At 38.1% G+C, this 19,103-nt stretch overlaps 2 protein-coding genes across 2 annotated transcripts; both read right to left on the reverse strand.

Annotated features, from left to right (window-relative positions):
- Positions 1-480: 480 nt before the first annotated feature.
- On the reverse strand, positions 481-8,477 carry LOC112164091 (acyltransferase-like protein At3g26840, chloroplastic). Its single transcript, XM_040505987.1, has 15 exons — positions 8,080-8,477; positions 7,912-7,963; positions 7,656-7,711; positions 7,346-7,504; positions 7,157-7,261; positions 6,722-6,837; positions 3,099-3,220; positions 2,817-2,925; positions 2,525-2,655; positions 2,367-2,421; positions 1,657-1,872; positions 1,395-1,508; positions 1,028-1,113; positions 798-907; positions 481-674 (listed from the first exon to the last, which is right to left on the reverse strand). The coding sequence occupies exons 1-15, from the start codon at positions 8,390-8,392 to the stop codon at positions 481-483; spliced, it is 1,938 nt and encodes a 645-aa protein (XP_040361921.1). The 5' UTR covers positions 8,393-8,477.
- Positions 8,478-13,348: 4,871 nt separating this feature from the next.
- On the reverse strand, positions 13,349-18,427 carry LOC112164092 (acyltransferase-like protein At3g26840, chloroplastic). The gene is made up of 14 exons (XM_040507284.1): positions 17,978-18,427; positions 17,742-17,793; positions 17,504-17,559; positions 17,167-17,325; positions 16,393-16,497; positions 16,070-16,149; positions 15,736-15,857; positions 15,453-15,561; positions 15,154-15,284; positions 14,697-15,063; positions 14,434-14,547; positions 14,068-14,156; positions 13,839-13,948; positions 13,349-13,732 (listed from the first exon to the last, which is right to left on the reverse strand). The coding sequence occupies exons 1-14, from the start codon at positions 18,357-18,359 to the stop codon at positions 13,539-13,541; spliced, it is 2,070 nt and encodes a 689-aa protein (XP_040363218.1). The 5' UTR covers positions 18,360-18,427; the 3' UTR covers positions 13,349-13,538.
- Positions 18,428-19,103: the final 676 nt, after the last annotated feature.

Here is a 19,103-nt window from a genome sequence, read left to right on the forward strand (position 1 = left end):
TACTATCCAGTAAATTATTAATCAAATTTCTCAAATTATCATCATCGCTCCAATCAATGAGAGATAAGCAAAGCCGCACCTCTCATCGAGTAAAGCAGAGCAGCACCTCCAATAGAGCAAAACAGAGAGCAGCACCTCCCTCCAAGCAAAAATAAAAATAGCATGACTTGGTGCTCAGAATAAGTTCCCAATGTAGACAAATTAAGAATATATATCATAGCCTCATAGGGGAAGCCCAGTGCATCCATAAGCAAGTAAATATCTGAGATCATGACAGTGAAGTTAACAAGAGTGACTTTCAGTCCACCCACATTCAACAATTAAATTTGTTGAAGAAACAAGACGGTATAGTTGTTAACTTGTTCCAGGAGGGGTATGCATGTACATATACATGGTTTAAATGATTAAAGGGAATTATCTTGCCAAAAACAATGATTAAGGAAATTAAACAATTTCGTTGATGTATACATGAGCACTGCATTAATCGAGGTCAAATGCAGGAACTTCAGATGTAAAGCCATGTCTGGCCTGGAAGAGTAGCCGAGACACAAGGCTTCTGTAAGGATCACTCTCTCTTTTTTCCTGCAAATAAGCAATGCAGTTCTCAACCTCTGATTTCACTTGTAAATACAACTCTTGGGCTTTCTGCCTGTCTCGTAATTCCTGCTTCCTCCCTGCATGTATTCACATCACAATATTCAATATAGATAATCACCCGAGAACAATAATACAGTTAATTCTTGTCAAGCAAACAAGTCCTTTCACTATAGTTAGTTGATTATAGTCGAAATGCTTACCGTCTGTTTCAATTGTTTTCCCAAAGAAATAATAAAACCGGCCGGGATATTTTGGTAGAATTCCTGGGAAGTATACATCTTGGTTTCCTACCTCCCCATCAACGGTAGTCCTATGGTCACAAGATCACATCAACATTCAAGGAGACAATCATTTTTGGAAAATGCGTCCATACCATGATAGAAGGTCTATGGAAATCAACAATAAAACAATATCTTGACAGATCTAGTACCTCAGCTTTCCAACTTCATCCGATAATGCATCTATATATTTCTTGAGGAAAGGAATTTTCATCTGGTCTTCATAATCGAGTAATATCTGACGAGAAGAAAACACGACGCAAGTGTTGTAAATATATTCTGAAAATAATGAGTGACAAGCACTAGAGATCAGATATAACTATATAAGTACTTTGAACTGATACATAAGCAGGGCAAGCAGAGTATGCCGTCACTACCATGTATTTAAGATTGCTATAGATTTGGACAACTCCAGTAAGAGTAGTTTGATAAAACAGTAACACCCCTTTCTAGTTCATTAAATTTTTATATTCTACTAACATGATGGAAAAGGCGTTACTACAAGGTTTCTGAACTTACGTCAAAAAAATCATCTTCTCCAACTGTACCAAAAGGTACGATTTTCGCTCCAAATCTAGCTGCCATCCTCACAAACTCTGACCGTTCTGGCCAGAATAACATGTATGCTTCCCCCTGGAAAGTGAAAGTTGACTTTTGCAAAAATGTTACAATATATAGTGACTAGTGACTCATGTTCTTAATTAATTTCCTTGCAATCCAGTTATGTCCTGGGCTCCTGGCATCGTGTAAAAAAAAAAAAAAAAGCGAGTGAATTCAGTACCTTTCTGTGAAGAGCCTCACGAATTCCACCAGGATACAGTAAGATATGAGACTTTGTAGAGAGTAGCTTGAAAAAGTTTTTTCCCGAGACAGGAACAGCACCCATCAGTCTGAAATAGTCGGAAAAGGGTAACTCAACTAAATTTCCTTGTTTCAATTTCATAAACATCATTGGATGTGCTATCCCTCGCAGATGGATGCCTTTTTGTTCCCACAACTGTGCTAAGCAATGGAACGATATCAAATCCCAGTAACATGTGATAACCGACACATAAGAGACAAATTAGTGTACTGGTGGGTATGAGATACCCTTATTTACAACTATTTGAATTTGAACCAAAATTACAATATTGAGAACAAAAGTTACCATATTCATTTACACTATTTACATATAGTTAAACAAAAATTATAACATTGACAACGAATTTGTTCAAAAACTTGTAAAAATATCGTAAAAGGTGTAATTACAATTATTAGAACTAAGATTACAACATTGACAACGAATTTGTTCAAAAACTTGTAAAATGTCGTAAGAGGTGTAATTATCATTATTAAAACTAAGATTACACAAAGTATGACTCAAATTACAACTTTGACAACAAAATTTGTTCTCACTTTTGTAAATGTGGGTATGAGATACCCACCACTACACTAGAATTTCTCGACATGTAATACAGGACCCTCTGATGGAATCCCAGCAAAGCCCCTCACTATTGTCCCATCTGCTAAAGTTGAGAGCATCACTGGGCTCATGATGTTAATCCACCTACACATACATTAATAATAATCATAAAGTATCAATATTAATTAGAAAAGAAAAACAAAATGACGCATAAATCTACCATCTAGGCTGGGAAAGTATGACCCACCTGTTATTGTCCCGTAAAGTTCTTAATTCGGAAGGGGATGGTGGTATGTAATCCGAAACAAAATCTCGTTCTTTTGAACGACGATAGACACCAACCTGCTTGATGACAGTTACCAAATCAAAAGCATCTTCCTGCCAAAAATTCAAATATATGCACATGTACATGTAATTTAAGCTCAGAAGTCAGAAACATCTGGTTGTACAAAACGTCCCAACTTAATAGTAGAGGAAAAACTAACGCAAATTTGAGAACAGGATTGGATTTCTACTAGCACATGATAAGATTATCCTACCAAGAAGAGGAAATGGCTGCAGTCTTGAAACGTACAGATCTCGCAATTCGCTAGCAGCCGTTGGAGTCTTAGACCTTCCTTTTGACTAGGTAGCAATGGATCCCTTCCACTATTAAACAGATAACAGTGAAATCAGCACTATCATTCTAAAAAGATGAAAGGGTAATGCAGAAAAATTGTCTTCAGTTGTCACATGTAATAACTTTGGAATGATGCATGATTATAGCAGTTCACATGAAAATATTGCTAGAAGTGGTTATGGAATCGTAGTTTAAAGGAAACCTGGAAAGTATCAGCGTTTGAGCTTTCACAGCATGGAGGCGTGAATTGGCATACGGTGAAGCTGAATTAATCATTTCTAGCTTCCACAGAAGTGTTTGTATTGGTAAGATATCAGCAAGAACCTGGAACTTCAACAATCAATCAATTCTATTTTACAAGATTTAACCTCACCTTTTGAAAAACAAAAAACACATTATAGAGGATATATAAAAAAGAAAAAATAATCAAATAACAGAAAAGTCGATTAGCCCAAGATTGCATTTGTAACAGATGCATGCTGAGAAGAACAAGTAGTGTCTGATCTGGATATATAACTTCTTCTGTGTGAGTGTAATGTTTCAAATTAAGCTGTGTCTTACAGAGAGGTAAGATATTGATGGTGCAAGAAGATCCCGCGATAGCCTTCCAACTGTTAAAGTTAATGCTTAGTTATTTTTCTAACCTTATGCTAGTTAATTTTTTTTAACTCTAATTAAATAATTAGTTGTTGTAAGATATTTAAGGGTCTTTGACTTTTGTACTTTGGAGGTGTGTGTCTAACAAGACAACAACTCTAGAAGAAAACAGAGGACTGAGCATCAAAGTGCTACAACCCCTTTCTCAACAAAATCATCTTCTTCTTGTATCCTTGCCATTATACCATCACTTGTGTATCAAATATATATTGGTGTATGTGTGTGATTGAGTGCAGGAGATAAAGATCATCAAGCTGATCTAAGAAGTTTATCAAGAGAACATAACTGCATATTGGAGTTGTGAAGAGCAGTTGCATAATAAAGCAGCAAGCTTGGATCAAAGGAGGTGAGTAATAACTCAGCCCCAACATCTGGTATCAGAGCTTAGTCTGATCAAGGCTAAGCTGGGTATTGTGATTTCTGAAAAGAAGGGAAATTCAATTTAAAAACCTATATCAGAAATTAATCAAATTTCTTGAAGAATCAGCCATGGCAAGTTCAAGCTCAAGTGGTGATCTTCGAACTCCACTATTTGTTGGAGCAAATTTCGATTTCTGGAGAATCAAGATGAGGACAATCCTCAAATCCTATGATCTTTGGTATCTAGTCGAAGATGGTTTCGATACTCCAGCAAATACCGAAGGTTTGAGAGAAGCTCAAAGATGGAGTTGAAATCAAACATGAAGAAGGATGCTAAAACTCTTGCAATAATCCAAGGAGCAGTCTTATATGAAATCTTCCCTAGAATCTCAAATGAGGAGACTTCAAAATCTACGTGGGATATATGTACTGCTGAAGTTAGAGCTGTGAAACTTCAATCTTTATGTAGAGATTTTGAATATACTAGAATGAAAGATGGTGAATCTATTGAAGATTATCTCACTAGGCTAACAAATATAGTGAACCAAATGAAAACTTATGGAGAAACTCTAGATGACAAGAGAGTAGTTCAGAAAATACTTATTAGCTTATCAGAGAAGTTTGATTCCATAGTCTCTGTTATTGACATGAAAAAAGATATTGAGACCTTATGGGTTTTAAAAAGTTATTGGTTTTCTAAAAGCCTATGATCAAAGGTTGAATAAGTGTGCTGAAAGTGCAATGGAGAGTGCCTTTCAAACACTTGACCTTAGTTCAAAGAATGCTGATCATTCCAGATCCTCTCAAGGCAAAAGCAATGTGCCTAAGAAGAATTGGAAAGACAAAAACAAGATGTGGGATAAGAAAAGCAACAATGAAGAAATAGGTAGTTCAAGTTATAGTGCTATGGTAAATGAAAAATTTGTAGAAAGTTTCACATTAGTGTTTGTTGGTTTAAAGGAAAACCAAAATGTCAAAATTGTAACAAGTTTGGACATGTGCAAAAGGATTGCAATCTGAACAAGAATCAAACACGTTTCACCGAAGAGCAAGACAATGATGGCAACATGTTCTTTGCTTGTCAAGCAGCAACTATATCGAAAAATGAAAATGTTTGGTTTGTTGATAGTGGCTACAACAATCGTATGACAGCAAATTAGTCCATTCTTGTGGATATATTGATAAATCTGTGATCACAAGAGTAAAGATGGGCAATGGTGATCTAGTACAAGAAAGAGGAAGAGGAACACTTGTTATTGAAACAAAGAAAGGAAGAAGATTCATAAGAGAATGTTGTTGGTTCTAGAATTGGATCAAAACCTTCTAAGTGTTGGGCAACTTCAAGAGAATGGTTACCCAGTACTTTTTGATGATAATTTGTGAACAATCTATGAAAAGAAAAAGAAAATGCAGGTTGTGGCAACCATCAAAATGGAGAAGAACATAAGTTTTCCTATCTCTTTCAAATATCTAAGCAACATGACTTTGGCTTTGAAGGTTGATGTTCTAGATGACTCTTGGCTTTGGCATAGGAGGTTTGGACATCTAAATTTTCAGGGTTTGAGGCAACTAAAACAGAGGAGTATGGTGCATGGTTTATCAACAATTCAAGAAGTCAAGGAAGTGTGTGAAGGTTGTGCCATTGGGAAGCATCATCGAGAATCATTTCCTAAAGGGAAAGCTTGGAGAGCATCTACACCATTAGAGCTTGTCCATACTGATGTGTGTGGTCCAATGAAGACAAAAGCTCATTGTGGCAACATGTACTTCATAACCTTTATTAATGATTTCTATAGAATGACTTGGATGTATTTCTTGAGACAAAAATCAAAAGTGTTCACTGTGTTTAAAAAGTCTGGAGTGATGGTAGAAAGGAAAAGTGGGCATCTTATCAAGGTCTTGAGAAGTGATAGAGGTGGTGAATATAACTCAAAGAAGTTTGATAAATTATGTGAAGACATTGGACTCCAAAGACAGCTCACAGTGGCATACACTCCACAGCAAAATGGAGTAGTAGAAAGGAAGAATAGAACCATAGTCGAAATGGCTAAATCTATGCTGCATGAGAAGAGGATGACACATGAATTTTAGGGTGAAGCGGTATACACTGCTGTCTACGTAATGAATATGTGTCCTATTAAAGCAGTGGAAGATAAAACACCATTTGAATGGAGTGGCAGAAAACCATCAATGAATCACTTCAAGGTGTTTGATTCTGTTTGTTTTACTCATGTTCCAAAAGAAACAAGGCAGAAACTTGATGATACAAGTGAGAAGTATATTTTTGTGGGTTATAGCACACAAAGCAAATGCTATAGACTCTACAATTTCATTGAAGACAAATTGAAGACAATGAAATTGATGTGGTATATTGCAGGACAGAAGATCAAATAGCTGACATTTTCACCAAGGCATTGCCAAAAGACAAGTTCCAATATTTCAGAGAGGTATTGGGAGTCAAGAAACAAAGCATTAAGGGGGAGTGTTAAAGTTAATGCTTAGTTACTTTCCTAACCTTATGCTAGTTAGTTTTTTATCTAGCTAAATAAGTTGTTGTATAGATATTTAAGGGTCTTTGACTTTTGTATTTTGGAGGTGTGTGTCTAACAAGACAACAACTCTAGAAGAAAAACAGAGGACTAAGCATCAGAGTGCTACAACCCTTTTCTCAACAAAATCATCTTCTTCTTGTATCCTTGCCAATATACCATCACTTGTGTATCACATATATATTGGTGTATGTGTGTGATTGAGTGCAGGAGATAAAGATCATCAAGTTGATCTAAGAAGTTGATCAAGACAACAGACCTGCAGATTGGAGTTGTGAAGAGCAGTTGCATAATAAAGCAGCAAGCTTGGATCAAAGGAGGTGAGTAATAGCTCAGCCCCAACACCAACTCCCTTATCTAAATCAGCCATTGCACCTATATGCAAAACAGCTTCAGATTAATAAACATGAATATACTTTCTGTTACATGCATAGGAATTTTGAGCCATTAACTCACTTGAACTAAGAGCAACAAGTGTAGATTACTCAAAATCACATATCAGTTTTTGATAAGGAAAAAAACTGAAATAAACTAGATGACATCCTATATCAGTTGTCCAAACACAAATGAAACAACTCCTTTTATCATTTTTGGTAAGAAAAAATTCCTAGCTCCGCCTTTGCTATATACCATCTTTCCGGAAGAAAATATGCATGTTAACAAACGAGTAATAAACGGAACAAGGAAAGCACACCTGCCGTTGAACTCACTACATGAGGAAGACTATGATTGGGTAAGTTGGCCATGAACTGCAGTAATGGTAATATGGGTTGAAGTGGTGACCTGCTGAAGGACGTTGCTGCACATGAAGATCGTAGGTGTTAAATTTAGTGAGAATTGCATCAATTAATATTAGAACAAGGTCGATGAAGGAACTTGTTACCCGGATTTGCTAAAATTAGAACAAGGTCGATATCAGGGTTACGGGATGCCACAGATAGTGAAATGCATGCTCCAAGAGATTCTCCAACAAGATATATAGGTCTATTAGGTGACCGATGATGCTCTGATCGAATTGTTCTCTCAACCAGCTTCACTAAGTCTGATTTGTAGGCATTAATAAAAAGAACGAACTACTTAAGAATTGAATCGTCTCCTAATTAATGTACATGATTCTCATTGTCCGCACCCATAGATTACCAATGCTACATATATCATAGGGAAAAAAAGAAAAAGAAAAAAAAAGGAAGAACCTGTAAATGGTGTTCGATCCTTAGGAGGAATATGCAAGCACAAGACCTCAAAAATCCTTCAAACAGCAAGTCAAATAAATTAGGCTGGGGAACTAGTGAGAATGTAGATCAAGCAGCACCTATACTAAAAAGAGGGAGTAAACTATATATTTACAATGAGAAGTTAGCTGAAAAAAAAAATGAAAAAAAAGGAAACTATATGGAATTATGGATTAGACATTCTGCGAAGAACAGTCGACGTTAAGTTAAAACATACTTTCCAAGTTTCTGATGATGCATTATAAGTCCAAGTCCAGTGCCATCAATTCCTACAGAAGTCGATCAGAGTTGAGCGTTAATATTAAATAAAGTTGAAGTAACCTTAGAGAGAGAGAGAGAAAGAGAGAGAGAGAGAGAGTTCGTTGAGTTATTTTTAGTAATGTACCCGGCAAAAAGAGAAGCAAGGGGGAATTGTGTAAGGGGTGACCGCAGTCTAAAGGTGAGAACCAGTGAGGTGGTCCGACATCTGATGTGACAAGATCCTTGGCTTGGTCAAAAAAATTCTTTAAGCTCACACGCTCTTGTTCCAAAGGTTGGCTCTTGTTCTCTCCAGTTGCGGTCATGCTAGACGTGCGGCGTGTGGAGACGGCTAACCTTCTGGTCATCTTAGAAGGATTGATCGAGAAACTCGACGTCAAATTACATCGGAGAATGGATGAAAAGCGGCTGGGGAAGAGATGAAGGGCGTTGGAGGCCATGGAAGTAGCGTTCGATCTCTCCTTGTCTGGCCTGGCTTCGCTTTTGGTGCGTAATTCGTGAGAGGCAAAGCAGCTATATATTAGTTTGCTGGCATGGTGGTGATCGAAAAAGCAAGAGTAGTTTGAACAAGTTAATATAATCACTTGGACACGGAGACTTCAACAACGCGACTGGTAGTGCGTCTTGCGGAGAGGAGAAGAGAGGAGAGGAGAGGAAGGTGGTTCCAGAAATGCGGAGTAGTTTGATCAAGGTAATGAAAGCGTGTTGCCGCTCTGGGTGTGTGTCGATAAATAAATTTAAAACCTTTTTACAAAAGAAAGAAAAATTGAAATTTATGGCTTAACTTGTCCCTATGTGAAATACCACCTAAACTTGTATGTATGATCGTAGATTTGCACCTCAAACTTGTATATAATCGTGAATTTGCAGTGAAAATTTGTAATTAAAGAAACTAGCTAGTCATCTCCAATGAAGATGTCTTTTGGCTTGTGTCGAATCTAATTTTGGCATATGACATGGTAAAATTGACTTGTTAATATTTTGACTAATCTTAGCCCCAACCAATATGTCAAAATTGAGTATTATTCAAAAAATTTCCTCTTTTCTTGTTGAATAATGAATTGACATCGAAAAGAGAAGGGTCAAATTTGATAGATCGATGAAAAAAAATGTACTTTGCCATGTCAGAATTGACATAAGGGTTGGAGGAAGCTAATATGTCAAAAGTAGTTGTTGCACACTTCATGTGGCAAAAGACATCTCAAGTGGTAGACCCTTCACCTTCAGGTTTGAGGGTGGGACTTACTCATGAAATTGTCTGCCTCCGAGGTGCTAATATCGTATCATCCCTTATTTAATTATATATATAAAAATTGTGGCGAAAGACATATCCATTGGAGATGTTAGCGCAACTCCAACCATGTGAAGTGTGGCAAAAGACATTTGAAGTGGTAGACCCTTCACCTTCAGATTTGAGGGTGAGACTTACTCCCTAGATTTTTTGCCTCCGAAGAGTTAATATCGCTTCATCCCTTATTTAATTATATAAAAAAATGTGGCGAAAAACATATCCATCGGAGATGTTAGCGCAACTCCGGCCACTATGCCCAGCCTTGTTTGAGATCGATCCCTCCACAACTTATCATTCCTATTCCTCCAGATGCTGCACATCAAAACCAATAACTTATCAAAGCACTCACCTGACAGAGTAGTAGCTCTCTCCAAGAACCAATCCTTCTAGGATAAAGTAGAAGGCTGAATATAGAAAGGAGAAGCACCTAAAATTCTTGTGGATAAATGGCATTAACAAAACAAGTGTTCCACTGTTTCAATCTCATTGGAGAAAATGACAGAGCGAAGATCACCAGAATAGCCCTTGGTAGATAAAGCAGCACGAGTAGGGAGAAGATTCTGAACGGCTCTCCACCTAAATATGGCAACCTTGCTGGGGACTCTGGCCTTCCACAAGGCCCTCCAAACCGATCCATATGGATCACCAGAGGAAGAGGAAGCGAACTGATTACCCATGACAAACTCACGAGTGATGGTGTAGACAAACTTTACCGAGAAGAAACCAACTTATCCAATTTCCAATCCACTCTATCTTGACCATGCCGTCTACTAAGATGGATATAAAGGACCGGAGTGGCCACATGTGTATCAAAACATAAATGAACAACAACTTCATCCCACGACCAAGTGTCCCAATCAATCAAATCCACAACCCGCTCAAAAACTGTATCCAGAGGCCAAATTAGAGTGTGAGCAGAGACAGAAGGTATCCAATCCGAGTCACAAATGCCAACAGAACTACCATTGCCAATCCTCCAAGATAAGCCAGCCTGCAAGACTGACCTAGACTCCATAATACTCCTCCAAGAGTAAGATGGTCTCTCCCCCATGTCAGCTGTGAGGAACGTTCCATGTGGATAATAAACTACCTTGAAGACTTGAGCCACAAGAGAACTAGGATGTGTAAGGAGACGCTAGCCTTGCTTAGCTAGCATGGCAAGATTATGAGCATATAGATGCTTAAATCCCATACCACCCTGTTCTTTAGGAAGACATGTTTGCTCCCAAGATCGCCAATGGTTTTACGCTTATCATCGGTACTACCCCAAAAAAATTGACAACAACGTTGCTGAAGATCATCACAGAGAAACTTAGGTAGAGCATAACAATTCATAACATAATTTGGTAGAGTTTGAGCAACTACCTTGATGAGTAACTCCTTACCTCCAACACTAAGAATCTTAGCACGCCAGCTAATGAGCTTTTTGGTGAGTCGCTCTTTCTAATAGGCAAAGATGGCTGTCTTGTTATGCCCAACATGTATAGGGAGCTCCAAATACAGGCCATGCTCTTTAACACAAGCCACTCCCAAAATTGCAGTCAATTGATTTCTCTTATGAAGACTGACATTACCACTAAAGACCACACTTGATTTCTGTAAATTGATGTGTTGACCTGAGGCTTTTGCATACACAGCTAAGATGTGCTTAAAAGCTAAACACTCACCCACTGAGGCCTCCCCAAATAAAAAACTATCATCTGCAAAAAGAAGATGATGAATAGTGGGTGCCGTGGGAGACATTTTCAGACCCTTGACCAATCCTTGCTGGACTGACGAAGAGATTAACTCTGAGAGACCTTCTGCACATAGAATAAAAAGATATGGGGAGAGAGGATCCCCCTGTCGAATACCCCTAGAAGGCAAGATAAATCCTGTGGGAGAACCATTAATCAGAACAAAATAACTCACTGACTTCACCATAGCCATCACAATCCTGACCCAATTCGGACAAAATCCCAATCTCACCAAAACTGCTTCCAAATATGGCCATTCCAAAAGATCGTAAGCTTTAGAAATATCAAGTTTTAGGGAGAAGAAACCATCAACCTGTCTATGGAGCTTCTTCATAAAGTGCGCGATTTTCGTTGCCACCAAAGTGTTATCAGATATCAACCTTCCCGAAACAAAGGCACTTTGTAGCGGTGAAATAATTTGAGGAAGAATCACCTTCAATCTATTTGCCAAGACCTTTGAAGCAATTTTGTACACAACATTGCATAACCCAATTGGTCACAAATTCGAGACAAGTTTAGGCTCTTTGATCTTCGGGATCAATGTGAGGTGAGTGAAGTTAGACTCTTGAGAAATCTGACCCGTATACAAAGGATCTCCCTGACAGCCATACAAACATCCTTCTCTACAACGTTCCAAAACTTCTGGAAAAAACAAGGAGACATTCCATCTGGGCCTGGAGATTTGGATGGGTGCATTTGGAACAGGGCTTTCTTAATTTCCTCATCAGAATACGGTGAAGTGAGTTCTGCATTCATATCAATAGAAACCTTGGGCTGCAAACTAGTAATTGTTTCTATAGCCACCGGATCAAAACCACCAGTTCTAAAAATAGCTTCATAATACCAAATAATCAAATCATTCACCTCAGCCAGATTGGAAGTCCATTGCCTTGCATTATTAAGTAGACCTTTAACACGATTCCTACATCGCCGATTAGAAGCACAGGCCGTATTACGATCACCATCCTTTAACCATTGAAACCGCGATCTCTGCCTCCAATAAGTCTCATTAGCCAAGAGTAATTCATTCAGACGAAACTGTAATGCTTTCTATACCTCAAATTGATGAGGTTCAAAATTCTGCTTCATCAATGCGTCAAGTTTACGCTGAATCAACTGCATTTCCATCTGTCGCTGCTGAAAAACCCTAAAGTGCCACTGCATATGTAAATGATCACCTGCCTATTTAATCTTTCTTCCAACCTGAGCCATTGATTCTCTAACAGTTGGGAGCATCCAACCCTACTGAACAACATTCCCATAGTCCGAGTGCTGAAGCCACATCTCCTCAAAATGAAACTGTTTCGGGGTGCGGTGACTAACCATCAGTTCAGGGCTAACTTCGATAAGAAGAGGGCAGTGGTCCGATCTACTAAGTGGAAGAGTGATACAACGAGAAAAGGGATATATCTCTCTCCATTGTGTCGTTTGACAAGCCCTATCCAGACACTCTTTCATAAAGCGATTAGACCACTTAAATCAGGGGCCTACAACCCCCATATCCAAGAGCTCGCAATCCACCAGAACTTGACGGAAACGAGCCATCTGTGCTATACTACGCCCCCCCAGACTTGTCAGCCTGACTAAGGATCTCGTTAAAGTCACCGGCTACAAGCCATGGCAGATGACACTGTGCTGCTAGCGTACGCAGCAGATTCCACGTAGTAAGACGGTTAGCTGTTATGGCAACGCCGTAAATGCCAGTAAACCTAAATACTCCAGCCGATCCTACAGCCCCCACCTCTGCATCAATATGGTTAACGGAGTAGTTCTGGAGTCGGACAAGACCTCATTGCGCCAGAAGAGCGCTAATCCCGGACAGTCATCCTTTTTTGATACATAGATAACACCATCGAACCCTATCCGCCGGCGGGCCGAGGTCACTAGATCCGGAGAAGCTAGGGTTTCTGAGAGAAAAACCAGGCTAGGGTTTTGTTGATGAACAATACTAATGAGGGCATCCTGAGTCTCCGTGTTATTCAGGCCTCGACAATTCCACGCTATAATCTTAAAAGCTTGCATGAAGATCTGGAACCAGAATGAAGCCGTCACCGGCCTAGGGTTTGCTAGAGTGAGAGGGAGAGACTCTCCTTTTTTTAAATTTTTTTTATTGATGAACTTCAAGAGGAATTTATTCAGTAAAAATAAGAAATGATACAAAGAGAGGGGGCTAAACCAAACCTCTTCTGAAAACAACCTTTAAGGAATGTGTAAATACTAAATAGGAAAGACCCAAGTAAGAAAGACAGATGCTAAGGACAATGTACAGAGATTTCTGTATTGGACAACTCCTTGCAACTGTCTCAGTGTTGCTTCAGCGTTAATATTGATAAATTAAGTTTTGATTCTATTAGAGATTTTTTTTTTTTGATACATTAGAGGAGAATCAAACTCCAAATCTAGCTTAATTCCCAAAGTGTGGCAGACCCTTCTCCTTCAGGATTGAGGGTGGGACTTGCTCCCTATATCGTCTGTTTCCGAGGAACTAATATCGCCTAATCCCTTATTTGATTAATAAAAAAATAAAAAAACTCCAAATCTAGCCTAATTCCAACCCAATTAATCCACGTCAAATGTAGGAACTTGAGCTGTAAAGCCATTTTTGGCTTGGTATAGTATCCGAGACACAAGGCTTCTGTATGGATCACTCTCTCTTTTTTCCTGCAAATATGCAAGGCAGTTCTCAACATCTGACTTCACCTGTAAATACAATTCATGAGCATTTTCCTTGTCTCGTAATTCCTCCTTCCTCCCTGCATATATATATATATATATATATCAACTAATTAATTGACATCACAATATAGGTAACCACCCAAGCACATAAAGTTATTAGTTGATCATAGTGGAAACGCTTACCTTCTGTTTCAATTGGTTTCCCAAAATGATGATAAAACCGGCCAGGAAATTTTGGTAGAATTCCTGGCAAGTATAAAGCTTGGTTTCCTACCTCCCCCCCAGAAGTTGCCCTATGGTCACAAGATGACATCAACATTCAAGGAGAAAATTATATCCTAAAAGGCATGCTTACTTTGATGAAAGGTATATGGAACTCAACAATAAAACAATATCTTGACAGATCTAGTACCTCACTTTTCCAGCTAATTTATCCGATAATTCATCTATATATTTCTTGAAGAATGGAATTTTCATCTGGTCTTCATAATCGAATAATACCTGAGGAGAAGAAAACACAACACAATTGTTATTCTCATTTTCTGACCATAATGGTTAACTCAATCGAGAATAGAGATAACTTGGAACTGATAAGTGATAGATAAGCAGGGATTAGTCACATGTAAATTAAGGATTGCTATTGGCTAGGCTTACACAACTCCAATCCACTAAAGAATAGTTTTGATAAGTCGTAACGCTAACACCCTTTCCGGCCGGTTCATTGAACTTTTATATAATTTTAGGAAAGGCATTATTAGAGCCAAGATTATAGACTTACGTCAGCAAAATCATCCTCTCCAACTGTACCGAAAGGTACGATCTTCGCGCCAAATCTAGCTGCCATCCTCACAAACTCTGCCCTTTCCGGCCAGAATAACTTATATGCTTCCCCCTGGAAAGTGAAAGTTGAGTTTCGCAAAGCTGCATGTTACAATATATAGTGACTAGTGACTTAAATTTTCAAGTACGTGCATGGAAATTTAATCCGGTTATGTCCTTGGCATTGTCAAACCAAGCATTAAGTGAGAGTGAATTCAATACCTTCAAGTGTAAAGCCTCCCGCAATCCACCAGGAAAGAGTAGGAAATGAGACTTTGTAGAGAGAAGCTTAAAAAAGTTTTTTCCGGAGACAGGAACAGCCCCCGCATGTTTGAGATCGTCAAACATATGCTCAGGTAACCATCCTTGATTCAATTTCATAAACATCGCTGGATGTGCTAAACCTCTCAGAGGGATGTTTTTTTGTTCTGAAAACATCGTTACCAATGGAAAGAGTTCAAATCCCAGTAACATGTGATAACCAACATACACTACAGGGCCCTCTAAAGGAATCCCGGCAAAGCCCCTCACTATCTTCCCATCTTCTAAAGTTGAGAGTATAACTGGGCTCATGACTGTGCTAATCCATCTACACACTCATTAATAATAAATAATCATGAGATATCAATATTAGAAAAGGAAAACAAAAATAAAGCCTACCTAGGTAAGTATCACCCACCTGTGTTTGTCCAATACATTTTTTAATTCAGAAGGTGATAGTGGTATGTAATCTGAAACAAAGTCTCTTTCTTTTGAACGACGATAGACACCAAGCTGCTTGATGACAGTTACCAAATCATGAGCAGCTTCCTGCCAAAAATTCGATGAACAAATATATGTATTAAAGTGAAACTTACAAAATATTTTAGTTGAAGCGTACATATAATTTAAGCTCATAAACATCTGGTTCTGAAAAAAGTCCCAACTTAATGCACTGACAAGATCAGATTTCATCTAGCACTAACAAGATCATCCTACCAAGAAGAGGAAATGACCGCAGTCTTCAAAAGTACAGATTTCACAATTTGCCAGCAGCCATCGTAGTCTCGGACCTTCCTCATGACTAGGTAGCAATGGATCCCTTCCGCTATTAGACAGATAACAGCGAAATCAGCACCATGATTCTAAATAGATGATAGGGCAATGCAGCTATAAGGTGTGTTGTCACATGTAATGAACATAGAATGATGCATACATGTTATCCAGTAGCTAGCTCACATGAAAATATTGCTAGAATTGGTTGTGGAATTTTAAACAAAACCTGGAAAGTATCAGGGTTTGAGCCTTCACAGCATGGAGGTGTGAATTGGCATAAGAAGAAGCTGAACTAATCATTTGTAGCTTCCATGCAAGTGTTTCCATGGGTAAGATATCAGCAATAACCTGGAACTTCAACCATTAATGTTTTTTCACAATATTTAAACACCTTTTTCGAAAATAAAAACACATTCACAAACAAAGTCCAATGACAGAAACTTCAGCCCAAGGATTCAGTACGTTGTAATAGATGCTGAGAAGGGTTAGGTACTTAGCAGACTGACGCATATATCTAACTCCTTGGTGAGAGTAGTGTTCCAGCTAGAGTTGTAACTTACAGAGAGGTAAGCTATTGATGGTGCAACAAGATCCGGCGATAGCCTTTCAATTCCTTTCTCCAAATTATCCATCATTGCACCTACGTAAGCAGAACAGCTGCAGATTAATAAACAACATAAATAGGAATTATAAGCCATTAGGTCATTTGAACACAAAAAAACAAAAATGTAGATTAAATTACAAATCAGTTCGTAATAAAAAAAATAAATAAAAAAAACTTTAATTTAAACGAGATGACATCCTATGTCAGGAGAAATTAAGCAAGATATCTATTATCTCAATGTAGGAAGCAAAAATTATAAGTGGCACAAGAATAGCACACCAGTCATTGAACTGAGTATATGAAGAAGGCTAAGATTGGGTGAGTCAGGGATGAACTGCAGTAAATGTAATATGGGTTGAAGTTGTGACCTGCTGAAGGATGTTGCTGCACAAGAACAAGAGATAGGTGTTAATTGATTGAGAAATTGCATCAACTTAATATCTTCTTTTGAAAAGCTATAGTTTACTTGGGTTCTAGCTAGAGCAATAATTAGCATTTAGACTTATCTTGCTAAGATCGTACAAGGAAATTCTACGGTACTTGCATGTATGTCATACACTCATTTATAGATTTGACAATAATTTTGTTGTCATTGTGGTAAATAGAGTTATTTTTTGGGTAATTTTAGATTCTATTAGAGGTAATTACTCCACCTACGATATTTTTACAAGTTTATAAACAAATTGTTGTTGCTATGGTAACTTAGTTCAATTATACATAAATGTGTAAAACAAATGTGATAACTTTGTTATCAATGTTGTAAATTTGGTTTAACTAAATTATTATTTTAGTTCAATTAGATGTAAAATGAGTGTATGATAAACATCCAAGTATTATAGACAACCCCAGATCGTACATAGCAGTACTAAGAACACAACACTTTTCAGTTCTACAGAAGTTCGTTGTTGACTCTCATTTAGCTAGGACTCACTAATTAATTGATAATACAACTAATAAAAATTCCACTTCCATTACAAGTCCGTGTAAATAAATTAGTTATTCTTACAAAATGTTAAGAATGAAGACCTGTGTGTGTGTGTGTTACTTACGAACCTGGACTTGCTAAAATTAGAACAAGGTCGATGTCAGGGTTAAAGGCTGCCACAGATAGTGCAAGGCATGCTCCAAGCGATTCTCCAACAAGATATATTGGTCTATTAGGTGAGCGATGATGCTCTGACCGAATTGTGCTCTCAATTAGCTTCACTAAGTCTGACACAACAGAAAATTAATAAGAATACCAAATCACGTAAAAATTGGATCGTCTCCTAGTGTGATTTTCGTAGCATGCAGCACACTCATATCGGGCGATGAACGAGTGAAGCAACCAATGAGTGCAACAAACCACATAGATTGCCAATGCTACATATATCACAGAAAAAGGAAGAACCTGTAAATGGTGTTCGATCTTTAGGAGGGATGTGCAAGCACCAGACCTCGAAAATCCTTCAAACGGCAAGTAAAAAAGGGTTATATGTATGTATTTATGTCTCAAATAGATTAGAATGTAGATCACGACTTTGTAGTAGCTAGAAAGAGGAAATAAACTATTTGCTTGAAGTTAGCTGGAAAAAATCAGAATTATATACGTTCTGTGAAGACGCAGTCAACTTTAAGCTGAAAGTTACTTTCCTAGTTTCTTGTGATGCATTATAAGCCCAAGTCCGGTGCCATCAATTCCTGCAGAACTCGAGTTGAATTGAACAAAAATGAAAAAATAAAAATAAAAATTATACAAGCTGAGAAAAAAAAAAAACACTCGAATTATATGTATGGTTATATTGATGATTTAACCATGAAAAAACTGAAAAGTTGCACTTGAAGAGAGAAGAAGCAGAGTTGAGCTTGAGTTAACTATAATTACCGGGCAAAAAGAGAAGCAGGGGGGAATTGTCCAATGGGGGGCCGCAGTCTAAAGGTGAGAACCAGCGAGGTGACGGTGCAGAAGTACTGCTGTCTGGTCTGACAAGATCCTTAGCTTGCTCAATAAAATGTTTGAAGCTCACCAGCTCGTCCTCTACATGTCGATGACGATGATCATGATCCTCCATAGCTCCCGTTATCCGAGACGTCAAGGTTGGAGTGTGGTGTGTGGAGACGGCTAACCTCCTAGTCCTAGTCCTAGATGGATTAATAGAGAACAAGGCAGTTAACTTAGACCTTCCTGATGGTGAAGACGTCAATTCATGTCGGAAAATGGAAGGAGGAAAGAGGCAGGGACAGAGACAAAGTGCGTTGCAGGACATGGATGAGTTATTGAAGTAACTAGTGTACGTTCTCCTTGTTTACTGATGTAGCTACTAGCTAGTCTTGTGCTTTCTTCTGTTATTGCCTAGCCTTGCTTTGGTGTGATATATAAAGTATATGTACGTAATTCGTGCGAGGCAAATTAAGCAGCTTCATTTTAAATAGGGAGAAAAGGCACATGAATTTTGAATGATTCTATATTTTGGTGTATCAACTTTCAAAACTACCAGATTGGGGTATCAACTTTGCATTCCGTCTATCACTGGTGTATGCCATTATTTCCTCCGTTAAGTATGGTCATGTGGTCTGTCATGTGCCATTTTTTAGGATTATTTTTGTCTTATTATGTCAAAACTCAAAACCCTGTCGATAGAAGAGGGAAAAAATTGGTTATGCTTTTCTCTTCTCAAACCATATGCCAAACAGGGAAACGAAACGATCGTGTCAAAACCCAGCTCTCTCTTGCAATTTGTTCTATGAGATCTTGAGAAAACTAGGCTTTACCGCACTGAGATTCGATTCACGAATCTTATAGATAGATGGAGTGATGATGGCGAATTATTATAAGTATTTTAGGCTTGATGGAGAGCAACCATGTACTGATGGTAAGTGATCTTGTATCTATCATTTCTAAGGAGTAATTAAGCCCAAAAATATTCTCTCTGGAAAGAGGCAACAACTTCTCTCTCTATCTATGATGATTATGATTAGGGTTTACTTACTACTCTCTTGTTCTCGATTGT

The sequence above is a fragment of the Rosa chinensis genome, chromosome 5 (genome assembly GCF_002994745.2).
Source record: "Rosa chinensis cultivar Old Blush chromosome 5, RchiOBHm-V2, whole genome shotgun sequence".
Taxonomy (NCBI): domain Eukaryota; kingdom Viridiplantae; phylum Streptophyta; class Magnoliopsida; order Rosales; family Rosaceae; genus Rosa; species Rosa chinensis.

Bases quoted from the DNA above. Each gene is read 5' to 3' on its own strand.
- LOC112164091 (XM_040505987.1), bottom strand. From the start codon at position 8,392: ATGGCCTCCAACGCCCTTCATCTCTTCCCCAGCCGCTTTTCATCCATT. The intron at 6,838-7,156 runs GTGTGCTTTCCT...TTTTGCATATAG, and splicing joins TGTAGTGAGTTCAACGGCAG to GTGCAATGGCTGATTTAGAT. The intron at 1,509-1,656 runs GTACTGAATTCA...TTCACTTTCCAG, and splicing joins GTGAGGCTCTTCACAGAAAG to GGGGAAGCATACATGTTATT.
- LOC112164092 (XM_040507284.1), bottom strand. From the start codon at position 18,359: ATGTCCTGCAACGCACTTTGTCTCTGTCCCTGCCTCTTTCCTCCTTCC. The intron at 17,326-17,503 runs GTTCTTCCTTTT...CTGTTGTGTCAG, and splicing joins AGATCGAACACCATTTACAG to ACTTAGTGAAGCTAATTGAG. The intron at 16,498-17,166 runs GTTCGTAAGTAA...GTTCTTGTGCAG, and splicing joins TCTAATTTTAGCAAGTCCAG to CAACATCCTTCAGCAGGTCA.